Source organism: Conger conger, chromosome 10 (assembly GCF_963514075.1).
Source record: "Conger conger chromosome 10, fConCon1.1, whole genome shotgun sequence".
NCBI classification, from domain to species: domain Eukaryota; kingdom Metazoa; phylum Chordata; class Actinopteri; order Anguilliformes; family Congridae; genus Conger; species Conger conger.
In genome coordinates, this window is record NC_083769.1 from 3,787,186 (window position 1) to 3,811,020 (window position 23,835).

General features: G+C 45.5%; 1 protein-coding gene across 2 annotated transcripts; it reads right to left on the reverse strand.

Annotated features, from left to right (window-relative positions):
• Positions 1–1,914: 1,914 nt before the first annotated feature.
• ccdc22 (coiled-coil domain containing 22) lies at positions 1,915–22,798 on the reverse strand. Of its 2 annotated transcripts, XM_061258608.1 has the most exons (16): positions 22,362–22,798; positions 20,124–20,301; positions 18,335–18,467; positions 16,146–16,252; positions 15,090–15,171; positions 14,839–15,008; positions 13,402–13,620; positions 12,105–12,293; positions 10,598–10,717; positions 9,778–9,894; positions 9,134–9,235; positions 8,922–9,029; positions 6,497–6,592; positions 6,321–6,380; positions 5,927–6,001; positions 1,915–5,092 (listed from the first exon to the last, which is right to left on the reverse strand). In XM_061258608.1, the coding sequence occupies exons 1-16, from the start codon at positions 22,409–22,411 to the stop codon at positions 4,979–4,981; spliced, it is 1,920 nt and encodes a 639-aa protein (XP_061114592.1). In that variant the 5' UTR covers positions 22,412–22,798; the 3' UTR covers positions 1,915–4,978. The 2 variants fall into 2 exon arrangements, with proteins under 2 accessions (XP_061114592.1, XP_061114591.1); XM_061258607.1 differs by having other exon boundaries at positions 14,839–15,171.
• Between the last annotated feature and the right edge of the window lie 1,037 nt (positions 22,799–23,835).

The following is a 23,835-nucleotide window of genomic DNA, read 5'->3' on the forward strand; positions in this document are numbered from 1 at the left end:
CCTGTTTCTAGGTGCCAGAAGTTGGTTGATTCGATGCAACGCAGATGCGCAGGAGTTAGTTATCAAAAACAATGCTTATGCAACTAAATATTAGTTCAGTAATTTAAAGTGAAGTTAAATCTTGAAAAAGTTCTTCAGTTTATACAGTTTGAAGAGTTTGAAGAGAAAAATATTTGCACTTTATTCACTTTTTAACGCACTGCTATTTATTTGAACACAACTGTATTTCCACTGTCAGAAACATTATTAGAAATTGGAAGATAAATGGAACAGCTAAAAGTCAAGGTCAGGTCTGGAAGACCAAGAGAGATTTCAAACAGAATGGCCCGAGACCTGGTGAGAAATGCTCAGAAGAACCCACACATCACTGCAAGAGAGCTGCAAAAAAGAGGAGCAAATACAGGTCTAGCTGCTCACAGGGCAATACAACATACTTTACACAACATGTATATAAATATGTTTGGATAGGAAAGGGGACACCTTTGTAGAGAAGAACACCTTGCAAACTGTGAAGCATATAGGGGGATCCAGTATGTTTTGGGGTAGTGTGGCAGCTGGGGGCACAGGAAATATTGTGTGAGTGGAGGGAAGAATGGATTCCACCAAATATAAAGAAATTCTTGAGTTCAAAGGCTAGTCCAGACATTGAAGCTGAAGAGAGGTTGGGTATTCCAGCAAGACAATGATCCAAAGCATACCTCAAAATCAACCACAAAGTACCCCCAGGAAAGACAGGTGAAGGTTTTGGAATGTCAGGGCCTTTTTCCTTTTTTAATATTTTGAAACTGTACAAAACTAAAATAAAAAGTAATCTTGCTTCAAAATCGGAAGAAATGAGTCATGTTTAACATTATACTATTTAGAGGTCAGGTTTGCTTCTGTTCATTTTTATTAAAAATAATTTTAATCCGATTTTTTCCCTTTTTCTCCCAATTTGGTAGCCAATTGGACCCCGCCTGATTCAATTAGAGGAGGCCAACGGGAGAGCGACACGCCTTCTTCAAGCCGTCTCGCCTCCCAAGTTGTGGTCAGGTTTGCTTCTGTTCACTTGGATATTAATTGTGAAAGGCTTGTGGGACAGATGCACAGTAAAATGTTTGTGTTTAATCAGGGTTCCCAGGGGGCCGACTGCTTTTGTATGTTCCCTGTTAAGAGTTGAATTAACACTGGGCATTTTACTGTGTGAAACTGAAACTGAAAATCAGACCAAAATTCCAACAGTACTCCCTCATACAGAGAGAAAGCAGGACTGTACTTGCTTCTGGATTTCCTCCTGCATTCCTTCACCACCTAATTAACCTAAACCTTCACAACAGGGGTGTCAATCTCCAACCCTAGAGGGCTGCAGTGTCTAATGGTTTTCTGTGAGTTTCAGCAACATGACTAATGTGTCCACACATCTTGTTCTTAAAGCCATGTTTGCAGCAAACTGTTACTGTTAAATGATTTAAAATGAACATTACATTTAGTTCGCCACCAACGCCTTTTTAATACAAATGGATGCGACTTTGGTTTAAAAATGGCAGCTAGCTGATTCATTGCTTAACTGTGATTTATTTTTAAAGGTAAGAACTAATATTACATTGATCAAAGTCTACTATCACAGTCAAATAATCGTCAACTTTGGTTCTCTCTGTGTTTTCCCCATCAGCAGTTTGTTAGCCACACACGACCTCTTCAAACCGCAAACTAACGTTTGTGGTGAACAGGAAAAAATGACAATAAGTTGTCGAATGTTCGTAATCTTGTCAAAAGTTTGCCATCTTGAATGCAGGTTGGATCTTGCCTGATGCCAACCAGGGGTTTGCAGTCTTGTTGAGAGTATTTCATATGTTAGAAAAGTATTTGAATCCTAAACAATGACATAATTGACCCAGGTCTGCGCAGCACCTGGTGAAATAAAAGAGGCGTAGCTGGAGTAAATCCATCACTTTAATGAATGGAGTGGAGGAAAGGGCGGCACAGTGCTGGATCCGTTTAGACATCGTCACACCGGTTTAATCAGCAGCAGCACTCTCATGGTCTCAGGCAACTGACAACTACAAGAGCGACGAAGAGAGAAATACAAAATGACAACATAATTAAGTATTGGCTACTTAAGTTTGCTGCATTATTTTAATATCTCAAAAACCTGGGCAATTAATTTAATTTAAATTAATGCAACCTACCTATTTGTATATCTTGTGGTAAATACAAAGATAATGGCACGTAAAGTCTTTCTTTTTTTTTCTTCTTTTTTTTTTTTTTTTTACAAATTCAAATGGTCATAATTTCAAGGGACAGTGGTGAATCCGAGAACACATTTCCAGTACGAGTTTATCTGCAGACACGGGCATTATGTTACACTCTTATGAGTTAGCAAACTGCCCTAGCGCGTACCTCCAGAATGCTCTAGTCAGAACGTTATAATCACATTCAGATTCACTGTCATGTTTCGGCAAACAACCAATGAAACGTAACCGTTCAAAAGTATGCAGTATTACAAAGTATTACAAAGAGCCGAAAATGTGCTGGGCAGAATGGGGATATGACCAGCGGGGCAGAATGGGGATATGACCAGTGGGGCAGAAGGGGGATATGACCAGCGGGGCAGAAGGAGGATATAACCAGCGGGGCAGAAGAAGGATATGACCAGCGGGGCAGAAGGAGGATATGACCAGCGGGGCAGAAGGGGGAGATGACCAGCGGGGCAGAAGGGGGATACGACCAGCGGGGCAGAAGGGGGAGATGACCAGCGGGGCAGAAGGGGGATACGACCAGCGGGGCAGAAGAAGGATATGACCAGCAGGGCAGAAGGGGGATATGACCAGCGGGGCAGAAGGGGGATATGACCAGCGGGGCAGAAGGGGGATACGACCAGCGGGGCAGAAGGGGGTTATGACCAGCGGGGCAGAAGGGGGATATGACCAGCGGGGCAGAAGGGGGATATGACCAGCGGGGCAGAAGGGGGATATGACCAGTGGGGCAGAAGGGGGATATGACTAGCGGGGCAGAAGGGGGATATGACCAGCGGGGCAGAAGGGGGTTATGACCAGTGGGGCAGAAGGGGGATATGACCAGCGGGGCAGAAGGGGGATATGACCAGTGGGGCAGAAGGGGGATATGACCAGTGGGGCAGAAGGGGGATATGACCAGCGGGGCAGAAGGGGGATATGACCAGCGGGGCAGAAGGGGGTTATGACCAGCGGGGCAGAAGGGGGATACGACCAGTGGGGCAGAAGGGGGAGATGACTAGCGGGGCAGAAGGGGGATATGACCAGCGGGGCAGAAGGGGGATACGACCAGTGGGGCGGAAGGGGGAGATGACTAGCGGGGCAGAAGGGGGATATGACCAGCGGGGCAGAGGGGAGAAAGGGAAAGGGAGGGAGATGACCAGCATATGAACCAGAGGTGTCCAATCTTATCCGAAAAAGGCTGGTGAGAGTGGAGGTTTTTGTTTTAGCCCAGCACTACTAAAGCTGAGTCAGCTAATTAACTAATCATGGTCTTCAAACAAGACCTTGGTCAGGTGCCTTAATGCTGAGCTGAAACAAAAACCTGCACCCACACTGGCCCTTTTCAGATAAGTTTGCCCAACGCTAATGACAAACCCTGTCACCATAGTGATTGCGCAGTGGTGAAACCCAGCTCTGACTCCAGACTGATAGAGAGAGAGGGAGGGAGGGAGAGAGTGCAGATAAAACAAAAACAAAAAAACATTCAGGATACACCTCCTCACAAACGCGATATTGAATCAATGCTGGCGGTTTCACCATATATATATACCAGATATCACCATCATGTAGCAATATAGCATATAAGCATGTGCAACTCTTTATCATATGAACCTGCAGTCCATGTCAGTATTAATATCAGCATCAACACTGGATGAGGAGGCAAGCCCGAAATGGCAGAGCATTCACTCAAACTTCAGCAAGTCCGGTCTGCCCTACCAATCCAATCCAGACTGTAAAAACAGCCAGGTCTAAATAAGGGCAGTAATGGGGGTAATGAGACTGGAGAAGGGTCATTAACAAGACTAAGATTAGTTATAGGGTGCAATTCGCTAACAGAATAGTGAGATTTAGTGAAGTGCAATGGCTCATCTATTTACAGCCAATCAGATAGACCCCTCATTCTCTTGAGAGTACATGGAGATGCAAGCTTGAATGATAATTAAGCTAACTCATTAATTCATAATTAAGGCCATTGAGGAAATTAAATCTGATAAGGCCCCAATAAAGCAATTAAAAACAAAGGTTATGAGTTCAGGCAGAGACAGAACAGATAGATCAAAACAACATAAGAGCTTGTACACAGACAGGCAAGCAGATTGCTGATTGGCTTTTTCAGCACCAGAATGGGTGCAGCTATCATATGGCAGTGGTTTTCTGATTGGCAGGGGGCACATAGATCATGCAGGCATTCATTTCAATGAATGGATGACTTGGGACAAAAAGCAAAACTTACATTGTAAATCAAAACTGCAGATAAAGCTAAATGCTGAATTTAGTGCACAATATCTTCCACAACTGCATGACTCTCCTGACTGTATCACAGAGACAGCTTTCACCACTAAATATTCTACCTTCACCATCAAAATGTGTAGGGAATGAGGTGAGGACGCCTTGCAAGGTCAATTAAAATTCAGTCAGCGAAATTCCCAATTTCCCGAAGGGAACATCCTTGCTTTTTGTGGTCTTGAATAAAAGATGTCTAAGGATGACTCTTGTGTGATGTTAACACAGATCTTTATCTTTCTCCATATCCACCAGTCCTACTTCCTTTCCCGTACCCCATCTCCAGACGTTATGCTCTGATACCAGCGGGCGAGGGATCCAGCATTTCTGCAGTAAGTGATGTGAAAGTCACAGCGTTACGTTCGGGTGACTGGACAGGACTGGGAGCTGGTTCCCAGGCTGTGAGGTCAGCAGGGTGTCCGGCCTGCAGTTATACCTCCCCGCACCAAGGGGGCGCACTGTGGTACGCCATCTGCATATCAAGCTTCTCTGATTTTGGCTGCCAGGGCAGAGTTCTCCTGCCGAATGGCCTTGTAGTCCTCCAGGATCTTCTCCAGGTTACTGACCGTCTTCTTCCCATTCTCTGTCTCAATCTACACGGCACAGGACACCACAGAAAGAGTCATATAACACTGTCGGTATGCCAGATCATCTGATGCAATACACTGACATTAAAAGTATGACTGTTTAATTCTAAATAGTCTATTGTATTCCCCTCAATATAACTTAACATAAACATAACAGGGCAGCCTGTAGCGTAGTGGTTAAGGTACATAACTGGGACCCGCAAGGTCGGTGGTTTGAACCCTGGTGTAGCCACAATCTACACAGCCGTTGGCCCCTTGAGCAAGGCCCTTAACCCTGCATTGCTCCAGGGGAGGACTGTCTCCTGCTTAGTCTAATAAACTGTACGTTGCTCTGGATAAGAGTGTCTGCCAAATGCCAATAATATATTACGTAATAAAGATGAGAACTTGCCATTCAGCCAAACAAAGCTTGACATTTTCCTACCACTAAAGGGTACCCAGTTTACTGATATCAAGCCTGGTGGTGAAAACCAGAGTTTCTGCTGCTACTACATGACCGGGGAGGCCAATAAAGCGACCCTTCCTGACGTCCTTCCTGACCTGTGTGGAACATCCCTTTGGCATTTCCATGCATGCCTCTACTCTACAAAATAATCTCTAATAGTTCACTTTGTTCATCCCCTTCATGAATTTAAAATCTTCAAAAAGTCCCACGGGCCACACATATATACTTGGTCTACATCCTCAAATACAACCTGCCCAACCCATGTGATCTGCAGTCATAGATTCATTATTACATTTCTGGTATATCCATTCTAATCTTTACTTTACACCAATCGACTGATCTGAAACAGGCAGGACAGAGCCAGTGTGGGCTGATCAAGCTTAACTAGGACATACCTGTTCTTCCAAATCGCGAATCTCCCTCATGATGGTGCCCGTGTCTTCAATGGTTTGGATCAGTTGGGTGCAGTTCTGTGACAAACATATAGATCCAAAATGGCTAAAAAAGCTACCAAGCAGGTTCACATGTACATGGGGGGGGGGGGGGGGGCATGTATAAAAACTGCTACAATTCCTACACTGTACCCCCAATATGGATGGAAAAAACCCTCAAATTAAAGTTAAAAGGCTGCACTTACATGGCCATTGTTTTATTTCAAATGCAACGTGTCTCTGTCAAAATACTTATGGACTGCACTGTACATACACCAACGCAGCGAGTCACATGAGCTCCATCTTCTTGTACATAATGGAGGTACGACAGCCACAGGAGGAGAAGCCTCATTCTCACCTCATGAAGGGCAGCCAAGTACTTGTAGGACTTGCGCACAGACTCATCTCTCTTTGCATCCTGCGAGACACAGAGGACATTGTGAGAGGTAACCTTCTCGCAAACAGGTTCTGTAGTGAAATATGACGGTTGTACATCATCCGCGTGGGCGAACGAGACAAAAAAAAAAACTGTACCTTAAAGACCAGCTCGTCAGTCACTGCGAACGTGCGATCCAGTTTGCCAGTGAGGCTGTTAATCTCTTTCTGAAGCTCCTTTGTGTCTGACAAAATCTACAGAAACATAACAGGACAGAATGAAGCACCACAGACAGGTGGATGGATTTAGGTGGCACTATCAACTACCGGTACACACGATTTAACTGGAATAACGTCTTACAGCAAATATAATATATTTTCTCAGGGTTGTGGAGTGAGACAACATTGTTCATATGAAGATAAACAAAATGATGCTGTTCCAAAGAGGGTGAGGTAAACGAACAGCCAGTGCTGTGACAGAGCCACACACACCGCACATTTGGGTCTGAGTCCAGGGACGAATGAAGACTGCACGCCCCAAAAGGCAATGAAAGGCCCCCACGTACAAACTGCATGTCACCCGGGTCATGAGAGTTAAATGTCTTGATTACGCAGCTCTTAAAGAAGTGCCACCAACTTTAACAGGAGCATCATTCATTTGGATAAAAATATATGCTTTTCAAAGCAGATGTCAAGACACCAGAAAATCTGGTTTTCCTTCAAGGCAGTTATCCAGGCAGAACATGTAAATACATGGGTTGTGCTCACAAGTTCTACTTAAAAAAGTTATATGACATTAAAGAATGCATATACTGTAATTCTGATCATATCATTTTTCTTTTCTCATGACCATATATATTACAATTTGTTTTATGTTGGTAAGATTTCAAGAAAACAAAGCTGGACTAACAGAACATAGAAACAGTACCAAGACATCTTTGGTTGCAAGATCAAAGAGCAGAAGAATTTGAATGCAAAACAATTAGAGTGCCGTATTTGCCCCCTTCCCAATTTCCCACTTACTGCATAGTTATCACACATTTCATATTTACACAACATATAATATCAGACATAGGGAACCTGACATGACCTAAACAGAAAACACATTTTAATTTCTAAAAACTATAATTTCATTTATTAAAAAAAAAAAAACATATCACCCTGGCGTAAAAATAATTGGCACCTTAAACTTAATAACTGGTTGTACCACCTTTAGCCGCAATAATTGCAACCAACCCATCCCTATAATTTAATATCAGTCTCAGAAGACAGTACGGAAGTTTTTGTGCATGAATTACTGGTTTCAGCTCTTGCCACTATTGGATTCAAGTCAGGACTTTGACTAGACAACTCCAAAAACTTTAATTTAGATTATTTTCAGTCATTAAGATGTGAACTTGCTCGAGATATGAGCACCCACACTACATAAGCACCCACACTACATGAGCACCCACACTACATGAGCACCCACACTACATGAGCACCCACACTACATAAGCACCCACACTACATAAGCACCCACACTACATGAGCACCCACACTACATAAGCACCCACACTACATGAGCACCCACACTACATAAGCACCCACACTACATAAGCACCCACACTACATAAGCACCCACACTACATGAGCACCCACACTACATGAGCACCCACACTACATGAGCACCCACACTACATGAGCACCCACACTACATAAGCACCCACACTACATAAGCACCCAGACTACATAAGCACCCACACTACATAAGCACCCACACTACATAAGCACCCACACTACATGAGCTTCAGCTCCTGTGATCATGACGAGCACAGAGCGGTATTCATGGGTCCTTCAGTAATGGTGAGCTGTCCAGGTCCTGAGGCAGTAAAGCACACCCACACACCCACACCACCTCCATGTTTGACTATCGGTATGATGTTCTCACTGTTTTTGACACAACGAGACCCGTATTGTTCAAAAAGTTTTGACTATCTCAAAAAGCTTGCGGAACATTCAGACGCTGTTTAGCAATGGTGAGATGAGCATTTATGTTTCTCTTGGTTAGCAGTGGTTTCTACCTTGCCACTCTACCATGAACCCCGTCTTTGGCCAGTCTCTTTCTTATCGAGTAATCACACTGACATCATCTGAGGCTGGAGAGGCCTGCAGGCCTACGGATGTTCTTCTGGGACCATTTGTGACTTCCTGGATAAGTTGTCACTGTGCAATTTTGGCAGACTGGCCACTCCAAGGTTAACCACTGTTCCAAATGTTCTCCATCTGGAGATAATGGCTCTCACCCCACTTTTTCACAGGGGTGATATGGCTGTTTGACTGCCATTTCATGCCATTTTTTGTGACCAATATGCAATAATAGAGGAAAGCAAATCTATTAAGGGGCAAAAACTTTTTCACAGCACGGTACTCATGGTCTGAACCTTTTTAATAGTGATTGTAAATTAACTAAAAGGGATGCAGGATGTAACACAATCGGAAACTAATTCTGGTTGAAAATTATTTGGCGGGTGTAAATATCTGGCAGTAAATTGTGTGTAGTGTGAAATGGGAGGCCGAGAGAAACAAACAGAGCAGAACGCACCTTGGTGATTTCCTCCTTCTGTTTCCTTATGTTGCCGACGATCTCCAGGATCCGCTGCGTGTAGGCAGAGCGCGAGACATCCTTGGGCAGGTTCTCAAACTCCGTTACCTGTGCAGGACGCACAGAACGACAACTCCAGACCGGACCGGACTCCACGTCCCTTCCCCCCTCTCCCTCTCTCCTCCCACTCCCTACTGCTCCATCTTTCCTACCAGCTGTTTGTGGAGTCCCTCCTTCTTCTTGGCCTCATCTGCGGACTGGCGGATTTTGTCGTGAAGGTCCTTGATTTCTGACAGCTTGCGGGACGATTGCAGCTGCAGAAGGAAGCGTACGGGTGCAGGGGGTTTGCTGCGACACTCTTACGAATCAACTTGCTATGTTTGACGCAGAGAGAGCCATAACAGAATTATGTTTGTAAGGCAGACAGTGCGTTATGTGCACAAGCCAGTCAAAGTGTTACATGTGAGGCTTGTGCGTTATGTGTGAGGTAGTCTGTGCGTTGTGTGTTACGTGTATGAGGCAGTCAGTGCCTTACTTGTGCGCTGTGCTGAGTGTGTTGTGTGTAGGAGGTGGTGAGTGTGTTGTGTGTATGAGGTGGTGAGTGTGTTGTGTGTAGGAGGTGGTGAGTGTGTTGTGTGTAGGAGGTGGTGAGTGTGTTGTGTGTAGGAGGTGGTGAGTGTGTTGTGTATATGAGGTGGTGAGTGTGTTGTGTGTACGAGGTGGTGAGTGTGTTGTGTGTACGAGGTGGTGAGTGTGTTGTGTGTATGAGTTCATGGGTGTCTTGTATGAGGTGGTGAGTGTGTTGTGTGTATGAGTTCATGGGTGTGTTGTATGAGGTGGTGAGTGTGTTGTGTACCTCTCTGTTACTGCAGAGCTCCTTGAGCCGGCGGTGCTCCTCTATGAGTGGGGCCCTGTGCTTCTCCCACTGGGAGGCCAGACTGACAACACGCTTCGCACTGCTCTCCACCAGAGTCTGCAGAGACACACGTGCACAGATACAGTAATCATCACATGTACACACGCAGAAATACAGTACATTATCACGTGTACACGTACACACACACTCACGCGCACACACATACACACACGCACACAATCACATGCACACGTACACGTACACACACACACTCACACACATACATACACACACACACACACACACACACACATTATCACATGTACACGTACACACACACACACACACACTCACACACATACACACATTATCACGTGTACACATACACACACACTCACGCGCACACACATACACACACGCACACACACATTATCACATGTACACGTACACACACTCACACACATACACACATACACTATCACATGTACACGTACACACACACTCACGCGCACACACATACACACACGCACACAATCACATGTACACGTACACGCACACACATACACACACACACACACATTATCACATGTACACGTACACACACACTCACACGCACACACATACACACACGCACACAATCACATGTACACGTACACGTACACGCACACACATACACACACACACACACACACACACACACACACACACACACACACACACATTATCACATGTACACGTACACGTACACACACACACACACACACTCACGCATTACACAAGTACCTGTAATGGGAGGCAAAGACAGAAACACAGGGCTGACCTGGAGCTTGTCCAGGTTGTTCTCGGCGTCAGGCAAGAGGTCGATGGTCTGTTTCTTCACTCTCACACTGTCCTCTTTCTCACTATTGCCCAGCTCCCTCCGTTTCACCTCATCTGACACCTAGAGAGAGAGAGAGGGAGAGGGAGAGAGAGAGAGAGAGAGAGTCAGAGTGTCAGTCAACTTCAGTCAAACTTGTGTCTTGATGCAGAATATTTATTTTTCTTTATTTATTCAGAGATGGAAAATCCAGGTTCAGAAAGTAAAAGTATTTGCGTTCATGAAAGCAGTTCGTTGATGTGACTTTGTGTCATGGAAACAGAAAAAAAAAGATTTTAAAGCAAGGTTAATACTTCAATTTAAATTGCAAACTTAATGTAAGTTTGTGAATAATGTAAGATTAGACATGTGGTCAAATATAGCCACTATTAATACTGCAGGCTATCAATACATTCCCCTCCAAAAGTACATGGCCAATACCTTGGTTTTTGCAATACACTGAATACATTTGGGGTTGAGATAAAAAGATGAACACAGCTTTTATTTCCTGGTATTTACACCTAGATGTGTTAAATTACTTAAGACATAGAACCTTTGTGATCAGACCACCCAATGTTTAGGTGAGCAGAAGTATTGGACCAGAGAGTACTTATGTAAATGAAAGTAAATAACACTTAATATTTGGTAGCATATCCCAAACTGCATCAAGACTGCAACCCACTGACATCACCAAACTGTTACATTCTTCTTTTGTGATGCTTTTCCAGGCTTTTACTGCAGCCTCTTTTAGTTGTTGTTTGTTTCAGGGGGTTTTTCCCTTCAATCTCCTCTTGGGGAGGGTTTTCCTCACAGCTCTCACAATGTTTCTGTCTTGGTTTTCCTTGGTCGAGCTGTTCATTGTCTGTTGCTCAGTACGACAGCGGTTCATTTATTTTTCAGGACATTCCAAGTTGATCTGATCGATTTCTCCTCTTTTCTAAGCTTCAGAATGGCCTGCTTTTCTCACAAAGACAGCTCTCTGGTCCTCATGTTGGTTTATCTTTTCGAACACAAATGCAGTCTTCACAGGCTAAAACCAAGGGTAGACATTCAGAACTATTTATTGTTTAACCAATCAATCTAACAGGACACAACTGGGCAACAAGAAACACCGGTCAGCAATATTTTTGCTCACCTAAAAATTGGGTGGTCTGACAAATATAGATTAGAAAATACCTGGAAATAAAAGCCGAAATACTAATTGGTCATCTCATGTCCATCTTTTGACCTCAAACTCCACTGTCTCAGTGTATAGCAAAAATAAAGGAATTGACCTTGCCGTTCCAATAGTTTCTGAGGGGACTGTACATGACTGCAGAGCCAAAAGCATGAAAGAAACACATGAAACAGACAGAAGACCCAGATGAATCCAGTGCATATCTGCTGATAACACGGAGCAGACGAGTCAGCGCCCCGTCGCAGAGCCGAGCGCAGCCTCCCGTAAAGGGGGTGCTCCTCGCGGGGTTGGCACCTGAGTGATGGACACGGTGAGCTGCTTGATGTCCCCGCACACGCCCTCCGTGCGCAGGGCCAGCTGCTGCAGCTGCTGCTGCAGGGCCTGGAGCTCGTCCTGCTGCTGCGCCAGGAGGGCCTCCTCCGACTGCCGCGAGCTGGGCATCGCGCTCGCCACCGCCATCTGCTGGCCGGAGGGCTCGGGCTCCTGAGAGGAAGTGATGTCAGAGGAGGAGGAGGAGGAAGCAGGAAGCGCTCAGTTTACATTTCAGCGACAGGAAGTCTCCGGAGACGTGCATATTAATGTTCAAGAACATGCCTGCACACAATTACAATATCAAGTGCCAGAGCACTGTGCTTGCCGATGCTCCTTCATAAATATTCATAAGATGAGGAATATTTATAACATCTTATAAGATCATATCAGGGACGGTTCTTTCAATATTAAGAACGCAAGGGGATTCCCATTCTCCAGACAACTGGGTGCTCTTCTACTTTTCAACTCTACAGCACCCGAATAACAGGGGGTGGAAGCACTGGGTGCCATAACTGCCAGATGGAATGCGGGGAGTTTTGACCCAGAGGCATCTTACAGCTTTTGACACCCCTCGGGAAAAAAACAGATCTTATATTGTCTCCTCTGTGAAAGAGCTGAGTCTGCCGTTGTAAACTGTGCCTAAAATAATATGTGTGTATTTATAAAGAAAGAGGAACATAGGTCAGCATGTATGTTTCACAGTTGGTGTATCAACACATTCACTCACAACCACTTTATTAGGTATTTATTAAGACTTCTACTGCTGGAGCCTATGCACTTAGAGTTATGATGCGTTGTGTGTTCAGAGATGCTCTTCTGCATGCCACAGTTGTAATGTGTGGTTATTTGCATTACTGTCACCTTCCTGTCAGCTTTGACCAGTCTGGCCATTCTCCTCTGACGTCTCTTTTGCACCATCCTTTGCAAACTCTAGAGACTCTAGTGTGTGTGAAAATCCCAGGAGAACAGCGGTTTCTGAGATACTCAAACCACCCTGTCTGCCACCAACAATCATTCCACAGTCAGTCACTTGGATCACATTTGTTCCCCATTCTGATGGTTGATGTGAATATTAACTGAAGCTCCTGACCAACATCTACATGACTGTATGCATTGCACTGCTGCCACACAATTGGCTGACTAGATAATTGCATGAATAAGCTGTAATAAAGTAAAAATGTTCCTAATGAAGTGCTCGTGAGTGTATATATGTACAAGGTGGGTCTAGGTTTGTCTTGCTTTGCTTGTTTACCCGCTCCAGGACAAAATGGCCGCCTACCTGTGTGAAAGTGAACTTCTCGGTGTGGGTGAAGCGAGTGCCCTTGGCCAGGACGTCCCCCCCCGGGGTGGCCCCCCCGAAGGCCTGCAGCAGCTGGGTCAGGTCGGGGTCGGGGCCGGTCCGCGGGGCGTGCTGGGCGCTGGGCCGCGCCTGGCTGGCCGAGCGGAGCTGCTCCTCAATCCGCTTCCGCAGCCTCGCCCGCTTCCTGGAGCGATACCCCTGCAGGGGGGAACACAGCCTTTCACCAAAATAAGAGCGCAGGTGTGCTCACTGTGACAGGAGAGCAGCAAACACAGCTGCACCAGGTGTGCTCACTGCGCCACAGGAGAGCAGCAAACACAGCTGCACCAGGTGTGCTCACTGCGCCACAGGAGAGCAGCAAACACAGCTGCACCAGGTGTGCTCACTGCGCCACAGGAGAGCAGCAAACACAGCTGCACAGGAGTGCTCACTGTGACAGGAGAGCAGCAAACACAGCTGCACCAGGTGTGCTCACTGTGACAGGAGAGCAGCAAACACAGCTGCACCAGGTGTGCTCACTGTGACAGGAGAGCAGCAAACACAGCTGCACTTTCTCCTACACGGGCAAAGGCAGCAATAAGCCTTTGGCTTCTGCCTGATTGTGTGAACTTTATTGTGTGAAATGGACTGGTGTAAACATGCATGATTATGATTATGTTTTTGTCTGTTTGTTAAGTTCGTTCCTTATAAAGTGTGCCCAAAATAAACTATTCCTTCATTCATTCATTCACATTGTGGAAAATATTCTGAAATGAGGACAAATGACTTCAACAAATTATGTCTAATTATAGAAGACTGCTAATACAAACAAATGAAAATAAACTACAAACCCTGCTGGGAAAAGAGCCGACTGCTCCAATATCAACAAAGTACATATCTGCCTGTCAAAATCTGAGGGACAATGGTTCTTAACCAAATGTATTAATTTTGTATTAATTCATGATTATTTATTTGGCAGACAGAGAGAGGAGAGAGCAAGGGGGCAGGAAAGAGACTGCTCTTCAGATGCGTGGAGTCCATTGAGGGATGTGTGTTCAGTGTGCTCACAGACCTTTACACACATGTTTGAGGACTATTAAGAGCAGGATTCCAGAAAGTCTGTTGACTTAAAACAACAAAATGGCTGGTGTAACTAGTCTAGCAGGATTAAGCTCCACTTTCAGCGGTTTTAGGTTGTATCTGGACATGCTCACAAACATTATGGACCGCAATGCCCCGCTATGAGGAGTGAGAGCTCATTAGAGGTGACTCGCTAAACTCATATCAGGGCTTCCAGTTTCCCCTACTGAGCAGACTCTGGAAACTTGACTTCCACGGTTTCAATTGGCTTTTCACCACCCCGTGGATAGCCAGTGGCTGACGTAACAGGCACTGGGTCCATATGGGTTTATTGAGCGGGGTGAGGTCTGGCGGTACCTCCGGGCTCAGGCGGGTCAGAAGACCCTGACTGTTCCACTCGTTCTCCCACTCCTGGGCGGCGCTGAGCTCCAGGGCGTGGCGCTCCAGCAGGGAGGCGGGCACTGAGGCATGCTGGGACGGCTGGGCGGTCACAGGCGGGAGGAAGTCCCGGCAGTAGTCTGCCACCTCTGCATTGGAATGAAAATTCACCCTGTCAGCCAACTGTTCTGAAGCTCCATCAGGATAGACAGACGGACAGACAGACTGACCTTTCACTGGGGGCTTCCCCAGCCCTTGCGCGGGCGGTAAACTCAGGGCCAGCGACCGGAAAGCGTCACTCACACCTGCGCTCTGAAACCACAGACACGTCACTGGGGCGGCAACCACGTCACCACGGCAACACAACCGCAACACAAACCACGTCACCACCAACACAACCGCAACACAAACACAAACCACGTCACCACCAACACAACCGCAACACAAACACAAACCACGTCACCACCAACACAACCGCAACACAAACACAAACCACGTCACCACCAACACAACCGCAACACAAACCACGTCACCACCAACACAACCGCAACACAAACACAAACCACGTCACCACCAACACAACCGCAACACAAACCACGTCACCACCAACACAACCGCAACACAAACACAAACCACGTCACCACCAACACAACCGCAACACAAACACAAACCACGTCACCACCAACACAACCGCAACACAAACACAAACCACGTCACCACCAACACAACCGCAACACAAACACAAACCACGTCACCACCAACACAACCGCAACACAAACACAAACCACATCACCACCAACACAACCGCAACACAAACACAAACCACGTCACCACCAACACAACCGCAACGAACACAAACCATGTCACCACCGCAACACAACCGCAACACAAACACAAATCACATCACCAACACAACCGCAACAAACACAAACCACGTCACCACCGCAACACAACCGCAACACAAACACAAACCACGCCACCACCGCAACACAACCGCAACACAAACACAAATCACATCACCAACACAACACAAACACAAACCACGACAGCAAATGCAACATAAACAACTGCAGACATACAGAGCGTAGTGAGGAAATTGCAGTAAAGGTCATTTGGGTAAAATAAAGACACAGCAAATCCAAAACTGGCCTTTCAGCAAAGAGCAGGATGTGAAAGTCCCCCTGAACGAACTGAAACATGCCGAAACGCACGGCCCGCGGAGACGCACTCCAGAACGAGGCGGACCGTGTCACATAACGAGGGCATCGGCAGGGCGGGGCACGTACCTGTGTCTGGCAGAGGAGGGGCAGTCGGCAGGCGGGCGGCACCCAGGGCAGGGCCAGCTGGGCTTTGATCTGGGCTGCGATGGCCTGCTGTAGGAGGGCCGACTTACCTGCCGGGGCCGGAGAGGGAAACACACACCGGTCAAATCACACTCACTGCCCCCTGCACAGAACTGGGCTTGGGATTCAAACACTTTTCTGTTCTCAGTGGATCTTGCCAGATGCAATGTAGCCTACCAAGAGGACCACAAGGCAGGGTTTGCACCTTTTGAGAGTATTTCATAGGTTCCAATACACCAGACAAGCTCGGTAAAGTGTAGTAAAGCATTTGAATACAAAACAATATTTGACCCAGGTAACAAAACAAAGAGTACAGCAGATGGATATGGCTAAAATATTATATCATCTTTCATATGATGGTCTTTGGTTTTCCAAAGAGATTACACAAGAACTGAAAGATACTGTAACTGTTGAGGAATAAGGATCAATAAAAAGTAAATAATTATCAATATCACTATTTATATTAGGAATATGAACGCTGAATAGTGTATAATACTAAATGACATAAAGAAATTGGATACAGGCTACTATAAAATACTCAAGCAAAACAAAAAAAACTAAGCTTCTAGGTTTGGAACAAAATGAAAAATAAATACTTGCAGGTAGGGCTGGGAGATAAACCATATTGAGTTATCGAATCACCCAGGTGGGTTGGCGTTTGCGACGTCAAGCTCTTTTAATGAAATGGTGCAAGTTTCTTGTTTTGTTTTTTCTTATAAATGTAAAAAGAATTTTAATACATTTGTTCCAGATTTTTCCCATTTCCTCCCCAATTTGGCAGCCAATTGTACACTATCGATTCCAGCCGTCCGTGTTAGTGGAGGATACATCGCTATGGACCAGTCCCCCAACAGCCCAGGGGAGCTCTAGCGATCTAGAGAGCGGCACGTCTTCTACAAGCCACATCGTCTCAGACCCAGACTCCAAGCACTATTGTATGTGGCCCCTGCTGAGACCCTCCTCCCTCCCTCGGAGTGGCGAGCCAATTATGCCGCTCCACGTGAGCCGGCTAAACACGGCGTTCACAGGACCGGGACGTGAACCCCGGTCCTCGGTGGGACCTGTGCACTGCACCGAGGCTGGTTACTTCAGCCGTACGCCAGTTTGGTGCGAGTGTTATTGAAAACAGACAAGTTCACATAAAAAATGTTTTGTCATACTTTTGCAATGTGCAGTTAATATTCATTGGATAAACACAATGACACAATAAACAATAAAACACCTTCGACAATGACATTGCAAAACGACATGCCATTGTGTGAATTCATACTGCCCCGCCATACACAACGCTATTCTGATGGTGTTGGTGCTACTGCATTCTGGTACTTGCCTGGGTCAAATGCGTCATTGTTCTGGATTTCTAGGCTTTACTGTGGTTGTTTGGTGTATTGGAACCTATGAAATACTCTCAAAAAGTGCAAACCCCTGCGTTCTGAAGCCAAGCTCAGTGGAGAACAGAAAAATATTAGGTTGCAAAATTATGTATTTCACCAGGTTTGCTGGACGGCGGGTTCTGGTGTCATCATTACAGATGGTGTCAGAGTGAACAGGGAGGGTGAGTGGGCATCGATGTGTGATGAGCAAGGGGACAGGTCTTTGATTGGTTATAGGAACATGATTGGTGAGGACGAGGCGTGCCTCTTTGTGATTGGAGAGGGTGCAGGGGCGCATCGCTGCACTGATTGGTGAGGACGAGGTGTGCCTCTCTGTGATTGGTGAGGGCGTGGGGGTGTGTCTGCGCTGATTGGTGAGGGGGGGGGTGTGTCTCGGTGCTGATTGGTGAGGATGGGTCGTGCCTCTCTGTGATTGGTGAGGGTGCAGGGGCGTCTTTGTGCTGATTGGTGAGGAAGAAGCGTGCCTCTCTGTGATTGGTGAGGGTGCAGGGGCGTGTCTCTCTGCTGATTGGTGAGGGGGGAGTGTGTCTGTGGTTGGTGAAGGTGCAGGGGTGTGTCTCTGTGCTGATTGGTGAGGGGGGAGTGTGTCTGTGGTTGGTGAGGGTGCAGGGGTGTGTCTCTGTGCTGATTGGTGAGGGGGGAGTGTGTCTGTGGTTGGTGAAGGTGCAGGGGTGTGTCTCTGTGCTGATTGGTGAGGGGGGAGTGTGTCTGTGGTTGGTGAGGGTGCGGGGGCGGTACCTGCGGGCTGGTCGGAGGCCTCTGTGCTGGCTCTGGGCAGTTTCTCCACCAGAAACATGAGAAGGGAGCGGATCTCCGGCTCACTGCTGTACAGGAAGGTCTGGTATCCGATCTCCCCTTTATACCCAAGGTCCTGGACACAGGAGTACAGCACTGACAACCAGCCCTTCCTAAGCACAGCAAGCCTCTGACTACATTCAGACTGAGCGCGCTCAGAGCAGGAGCAGACTGAGCGCGCTCAGAGCAGGAGCAGACTGAGCGCGCTCAGAGCAGGAGCAGACTGAGCGCGCTCAGAGCAGGAGCAGACTGAGTGCGCTCAGAGCAGGAGCAGACTGAGCGCGCTCAGAGCAGGATCAGACTGAGCGCGCTCAGAGCAGGAGCAGATTGAGCGTGCTCAGAGCGGGAAGGGGAAAGTGGAGTGCTGAAATGGGGTCAGGTGGGGTCAAACAGGCAGGGAAGTACTGCTTATATAATGTCATTTCATTTGGCCTGTGAGTGTGTGTGTGTGTGTGTGTGTGTGTGTGTGTGTGTGTGTGTGTGGGTGTGTGTGAGTGTGTGTGAGTGTGTGTGAGTGTGTGTGTGTATGTGTGTATGTGTGAGTGTGTGTGTGTGAGTGTGTGTGTGTGTATGTGTGTGTGAGTGTGTGAGTGTGAGTGTGTGTGTGAGTGTGTGTGTGTGTGTGTGTGTGAGTGTGAGTGTGAGTGTGTGTGTGAGTGTATGTGTGTGAGTGTGTGTGTGTGAGTGTGTGTGTGTGAGTGTGTGCAAGTGTGTATGTGAGTGTGTGTGTGTGTGTGCGTGTGAGTGTGTGTGTGTGCCACATCAGTAATAAGCTGAATTACTGTGTAATTGGTTGCCCAAGTGAGGAGTTGATTTGGAACAAATGTCTTCAAATTCTTGACATATTTCTGTAGTAAGACCACATGAATGTGTGTCATGCTCAGCACAAGGGTCTAACTACTGATCACATGGGTGAATCCAAATCATGTGACCTCTGACCCACACGTTTAACCCTGTGTATCCCAGCATACGCTAATCTGCTTCTTACGGCATGTCTATAGGAGAGGGGTGCATGCAATTAGCATCTCTTGCGGGTTTATTGAAAACTACACAATAACAATCATTTCAACAATACTGATGAATGGGAATGGTGATTGCTACATGATAAAGCTAAATCCTCATAAATATGACCCCTACCCACCCCCTAATACACAATACCATACCCACTGACTTACCTTTCTTACCTAAATTATAAAGTGGGTGGCTATTCACGTCGGCCACATCATCACTGACAGTAATCTAGTCAGCGAGCCCCAGTCTCATGAGATAAGAATCTCATAAGTCTAATAAGATAAGAATCTTATGAGAGACTGGGGCTAGCAAGCTAAATTAGCTGGTTACAACTGTACCAGAGCATCGTCGCTTAATCTAATGAGTGAAAACTTAATTGCTGTTGTAGGCTGTCAGATTTATTGATGATGGCGATGGCGGACCTTCGATGGCTGCAGTGGAGCCATGCCGACACTGCTGAATAAAGGTACTGTAATGTTGTTCCTGCCCACCCCCTCACCCCCACACCACCCCACCACCCCACCCTCACCCTCACCCCCTCACCCCCAACCTCACACCCACAGCCTCACCCCCACACCCCCCCACCCTCACCCACACCCCCAGCCTCACCCCCAACCTCACACCCACAGCCTCACCCACAGCCTCACCCCCAACCTCACACCCCCTCACACCCACAGCCTCACCCCCACCCCCACACCCCCAGCCTCACCCCCAGCCTCACCTGGCAGGCCTGTGCGAGGCTCATCCCCAGCCGGAAGCGGGCTGACATGCCGGGGGGGAGGGAGGGGGGCAGCCCGTTCCCCAGGGGGGGGTCAATCACACGCAGGCACCGCACCACTGCCTCCACAATGAGCTCACTGGAGAACTGCTTAACACTCTCCACATCCTCGCCAATCTCCCTGCAAGGACACACACACAAACGCTAATTATACATACACACACACACTATATACAATACTAATTATACATATACACACACACACTATATACAAATACTAATTATACATATACACACACACACACACAAAACACACACATGCTATATACAAATACTAATTATACACATTATGCATGTACACACACAGACATGACATGCACACACATACATTATACACACAGACACATACACTCACTGAGCACTTTATTAGGAACACCTGTAAACCTACTTATTTATGTGATTATATGATCAGCCAATCATGTAGCAGCAGTGCAATGCATAAAATCATGCAGATGCGGGTCAGGAGCTTCAGTTAATGTTCACATCAAGCATCAAAAATATGATCGTGGTGACGTTGACCATGGAATGATTGTTGGTGCCAGATGGGCTGTTGAGTGTTTCAGAAACTGATGGTCTGGGATTTTCACACACAACAGTCTCTAGAGTTTGCAGAGTATGGTGCGAAAAGCGAAAAATAAAGAAAATACAGTGAGCAGCAGTTCTGCAGACAGAAACGAGAAATGAGAGATGTCAGAGGAGAATGGCCAGACTGGTCAAAGCTGATAGGAAGGTGACAGTAACGCAAAGAAGCAGACATTACAACAGTGGTTTGCAGAAGAGTATCTCTGAACACACAACGTCAAACCTCTAACTGGACAGGCTACAGCAGCAGAAGACGTAGACGTCTAAAAAAAAAAGTCTAATAAATACCTAATAAAGTGTTCATTGAGGGTATTTTATGCATACACGCACGCAGTATACACATACACACACTATACAGTAGATACAGTTATGTGCAAGCACACACATATGCAAACATCTGGGTAAATAGCACCATTAGCTTAGTGCCATTTGATTAGAGCATTCTGCAAACACACGATAAATTATGTCATGCCTTCGATGCCTGCATAATATGTGCACGTGCCCCTCGGATGAATTAAGATGCTAATCAATGATATACAATCAAAGGTTCTCCTAAAACCACACAAAGAGGGCTTATTTTTTACATTATCACTCTGCGAGACTTTTGGCTAGACTGGCTTGCGATTTTGTGCGCTTGGGCTCTAATTCAGTAACTTTACTTCCAACTGTCCGCTGACGATTTATCCTATATGAAAACTGGTAAACCACTCCGCGCTTGACACATCAAAAGCAAGAATTTCAAATGCCAAATACAAGAGACCAATTCTATGGTCTGTCATTCTAACCATCCTCTATAATACATTATTTATTAATGAAAATCTGGTTAATAAGTTATCCTATTGTGTAATTTAAGCCCGGGGTGAATGAATCTCGACTGCTATTTTAGTACCCGTCATAAAGGAATCAGACGGAAATGACTATGGCTCAGCAAATGAAATATGGCCATATTAGACAGACGCTCGCCATCTGAGCCGTGCTTTCTGCCAGAACAACGGTTTATATATTATGCAGGAATGTTGCACATTTATATTGCGCCTTCTGTCAAATTGGCTCTTAAGGGAAACCCTTCATACAAGCCAAAACCAACTTCCAAGCAGGACATAGATAAATTCAGTATCATACGCAGTTTAAAGTTAAAAAACTTGAAGATAAGAACCTACAAGAGGTCAGTTTTCAGTCAGATCAAGGAAATTTTACTATAGCCAGGCGGCTGGCCGGCTGACAAGATACTAGTACCACGATAGAAGATGCGAAATGCAGACTTAATACAAGTCAACCGGTTAGTAGCTACATTCATTTCAGAAACACGCCTAAACCGAAAATTGTGCAACTTAACAAGATAACGTGTTAAATGGTTGGCTGCTATGATGAAGTTATCTGTTGCGTTGCCAATCAAATGATCTATTCTCACCAGCCAGCTAGCAGCATTAACGTTAGCCACATCTATCACCAGCCTATAGTATAAATGGTTTTCGCAACCGTCGGTCGGGTTGCACAACACAATGACAAGCCAGGAAAAACACTTTATTTGAAACCAAGCTAGCCAGTAAACATGTACGATATTTCTCAAATTGAAAATAAACGAGATATGACACTTACGTTCCAGTCTGTCTGAGCGAATGAATTAAAATTCTATCAACCTCCTCCATTGTAAATGTATGTTTCCGTCAGACAAGAGAGTTATCGTCTGCAAATATACCTTCTGCACAAAATAAGAAATTCAGTTCAAACGTTACCCTAGTTTGGCTAGCAAGGAAGATACTCTCGCTAGACAAGCTATTAAAAGGCTGTTAGCAAGCCAGCTAACGTTAACTTTGCCTTTAAATACAAGGCTTGCTAGCTGCTTGCAACTCCCCACAGCGTCAAAAACGTTAGCTATTCAAAGAAAAGTACAGCGTCCATTGTACTTAGTAGAGGTATAATTTATAAACCTAGTGCACTGCTCGCCTTAAAGTTCCATAATGTTTCTGTGGCTAAAGGGGATTCAAAAACAAAAAACAACTGTCACATATGCCCACTTTTACATATTCTGCTTGTGATGGGAGGCAGGAAGTCATATGCGAGGAGCAGCCCTATGCGTTGATCACTGGGACTTGTGGTCTCAAGACCGAGTAGATGCAAGTAATTGTTTAGTTAGAATTACTACATTTCCCGAAAGGCTTCACTCCCCGCAGTCGCATGACACAGATGACGTTTTATTTGGGACCGGTAGTTTTTTGGTTGTTGGGAAGTTAATCGAAGTACTACAGACGACACGAAGCAGAATGTACCAGAGCAAGAGAGCATGATCAGAGGTATCAGCGGTGTGTAGACTTAGACGATAGTAGAGATGTTTGTCGTTAATTCCAAAACCGTGTTTTGTAGTTGTTACACTGAGGAATTAAAACATCTGGTCTCTTGCATAAGAGGTTAAATTAGGTTACCAAGCCAGCAAGTTTGCAACATTTTCCAGTCCATGAGACTCATAAGGAAGTCACCAGACCGTAGTCCTGAAACTGTCAGTTGAGCCTTTGTCATACTGTGTATTCTTACCAATATATTTTAAATCTTGTTATGCACACCACAATGAACCAGAAACCTTTTTAAATTAATATAAAAAGCTATAAAGATGATAGATAAAATGTATAAAAATGTTCTAATGGAAGCTGAAAATCTGCACTTTAACCACATGTGAATTGTTAGATTACCAATATAAAATTGTGGAGTAAAGAGCCAAATCAAGAAATAATGTATACAGTATACAGTGGCAATTTTCTCAATTTAAAATGAAATATAAAACAATAAAGTGTGCAGAAAGTGCAGGAGTCTGAATACTTTCTGAAGCCACTGTATATACAGCAGAATTATTGGCAAAAGAGAAGGCTGGATATAATAAACAACACAGATAATAATCTATATGTTAAGTTCAAACATTTTGGAAAACGATATACTTTTATTGCAATACATTTACTCTCATGTTTCAATGTTTTTTATTTAAAAAATGTTTTTTGTGTAAAATATTGTAAATAAAATCAAAATTTTTACTTAACCCTATCAAATTTGGCCCCTTGTGGTTGAGTTGTTGACATCACAA

Bases quoted from the DNA above. Each gene is read 5' to 3' on its own strand.
- ccdc22 (XM_061258607.1), bottom strand. From the start codon at position 22,411: ATGGAGGAGGTTGATAGAATTTTAATTCATTCGCTCAGACAGACTGGA. The intron at 15,172-16,145 runs GTACGTGCCCCG...CTGTGGTTTCAG, and splicing joins CCCTCCTCTGCCAGACACAG to AGCGCAGGTGTGAGTGACGC. The intron at 5,093-5,926 runs GTATGTCCTAGT...TGTGCCGTGTAG, and splicing joins TTCGCGATTTGGAAGAACAG to ATTGAGACAGAGAATGGGAA.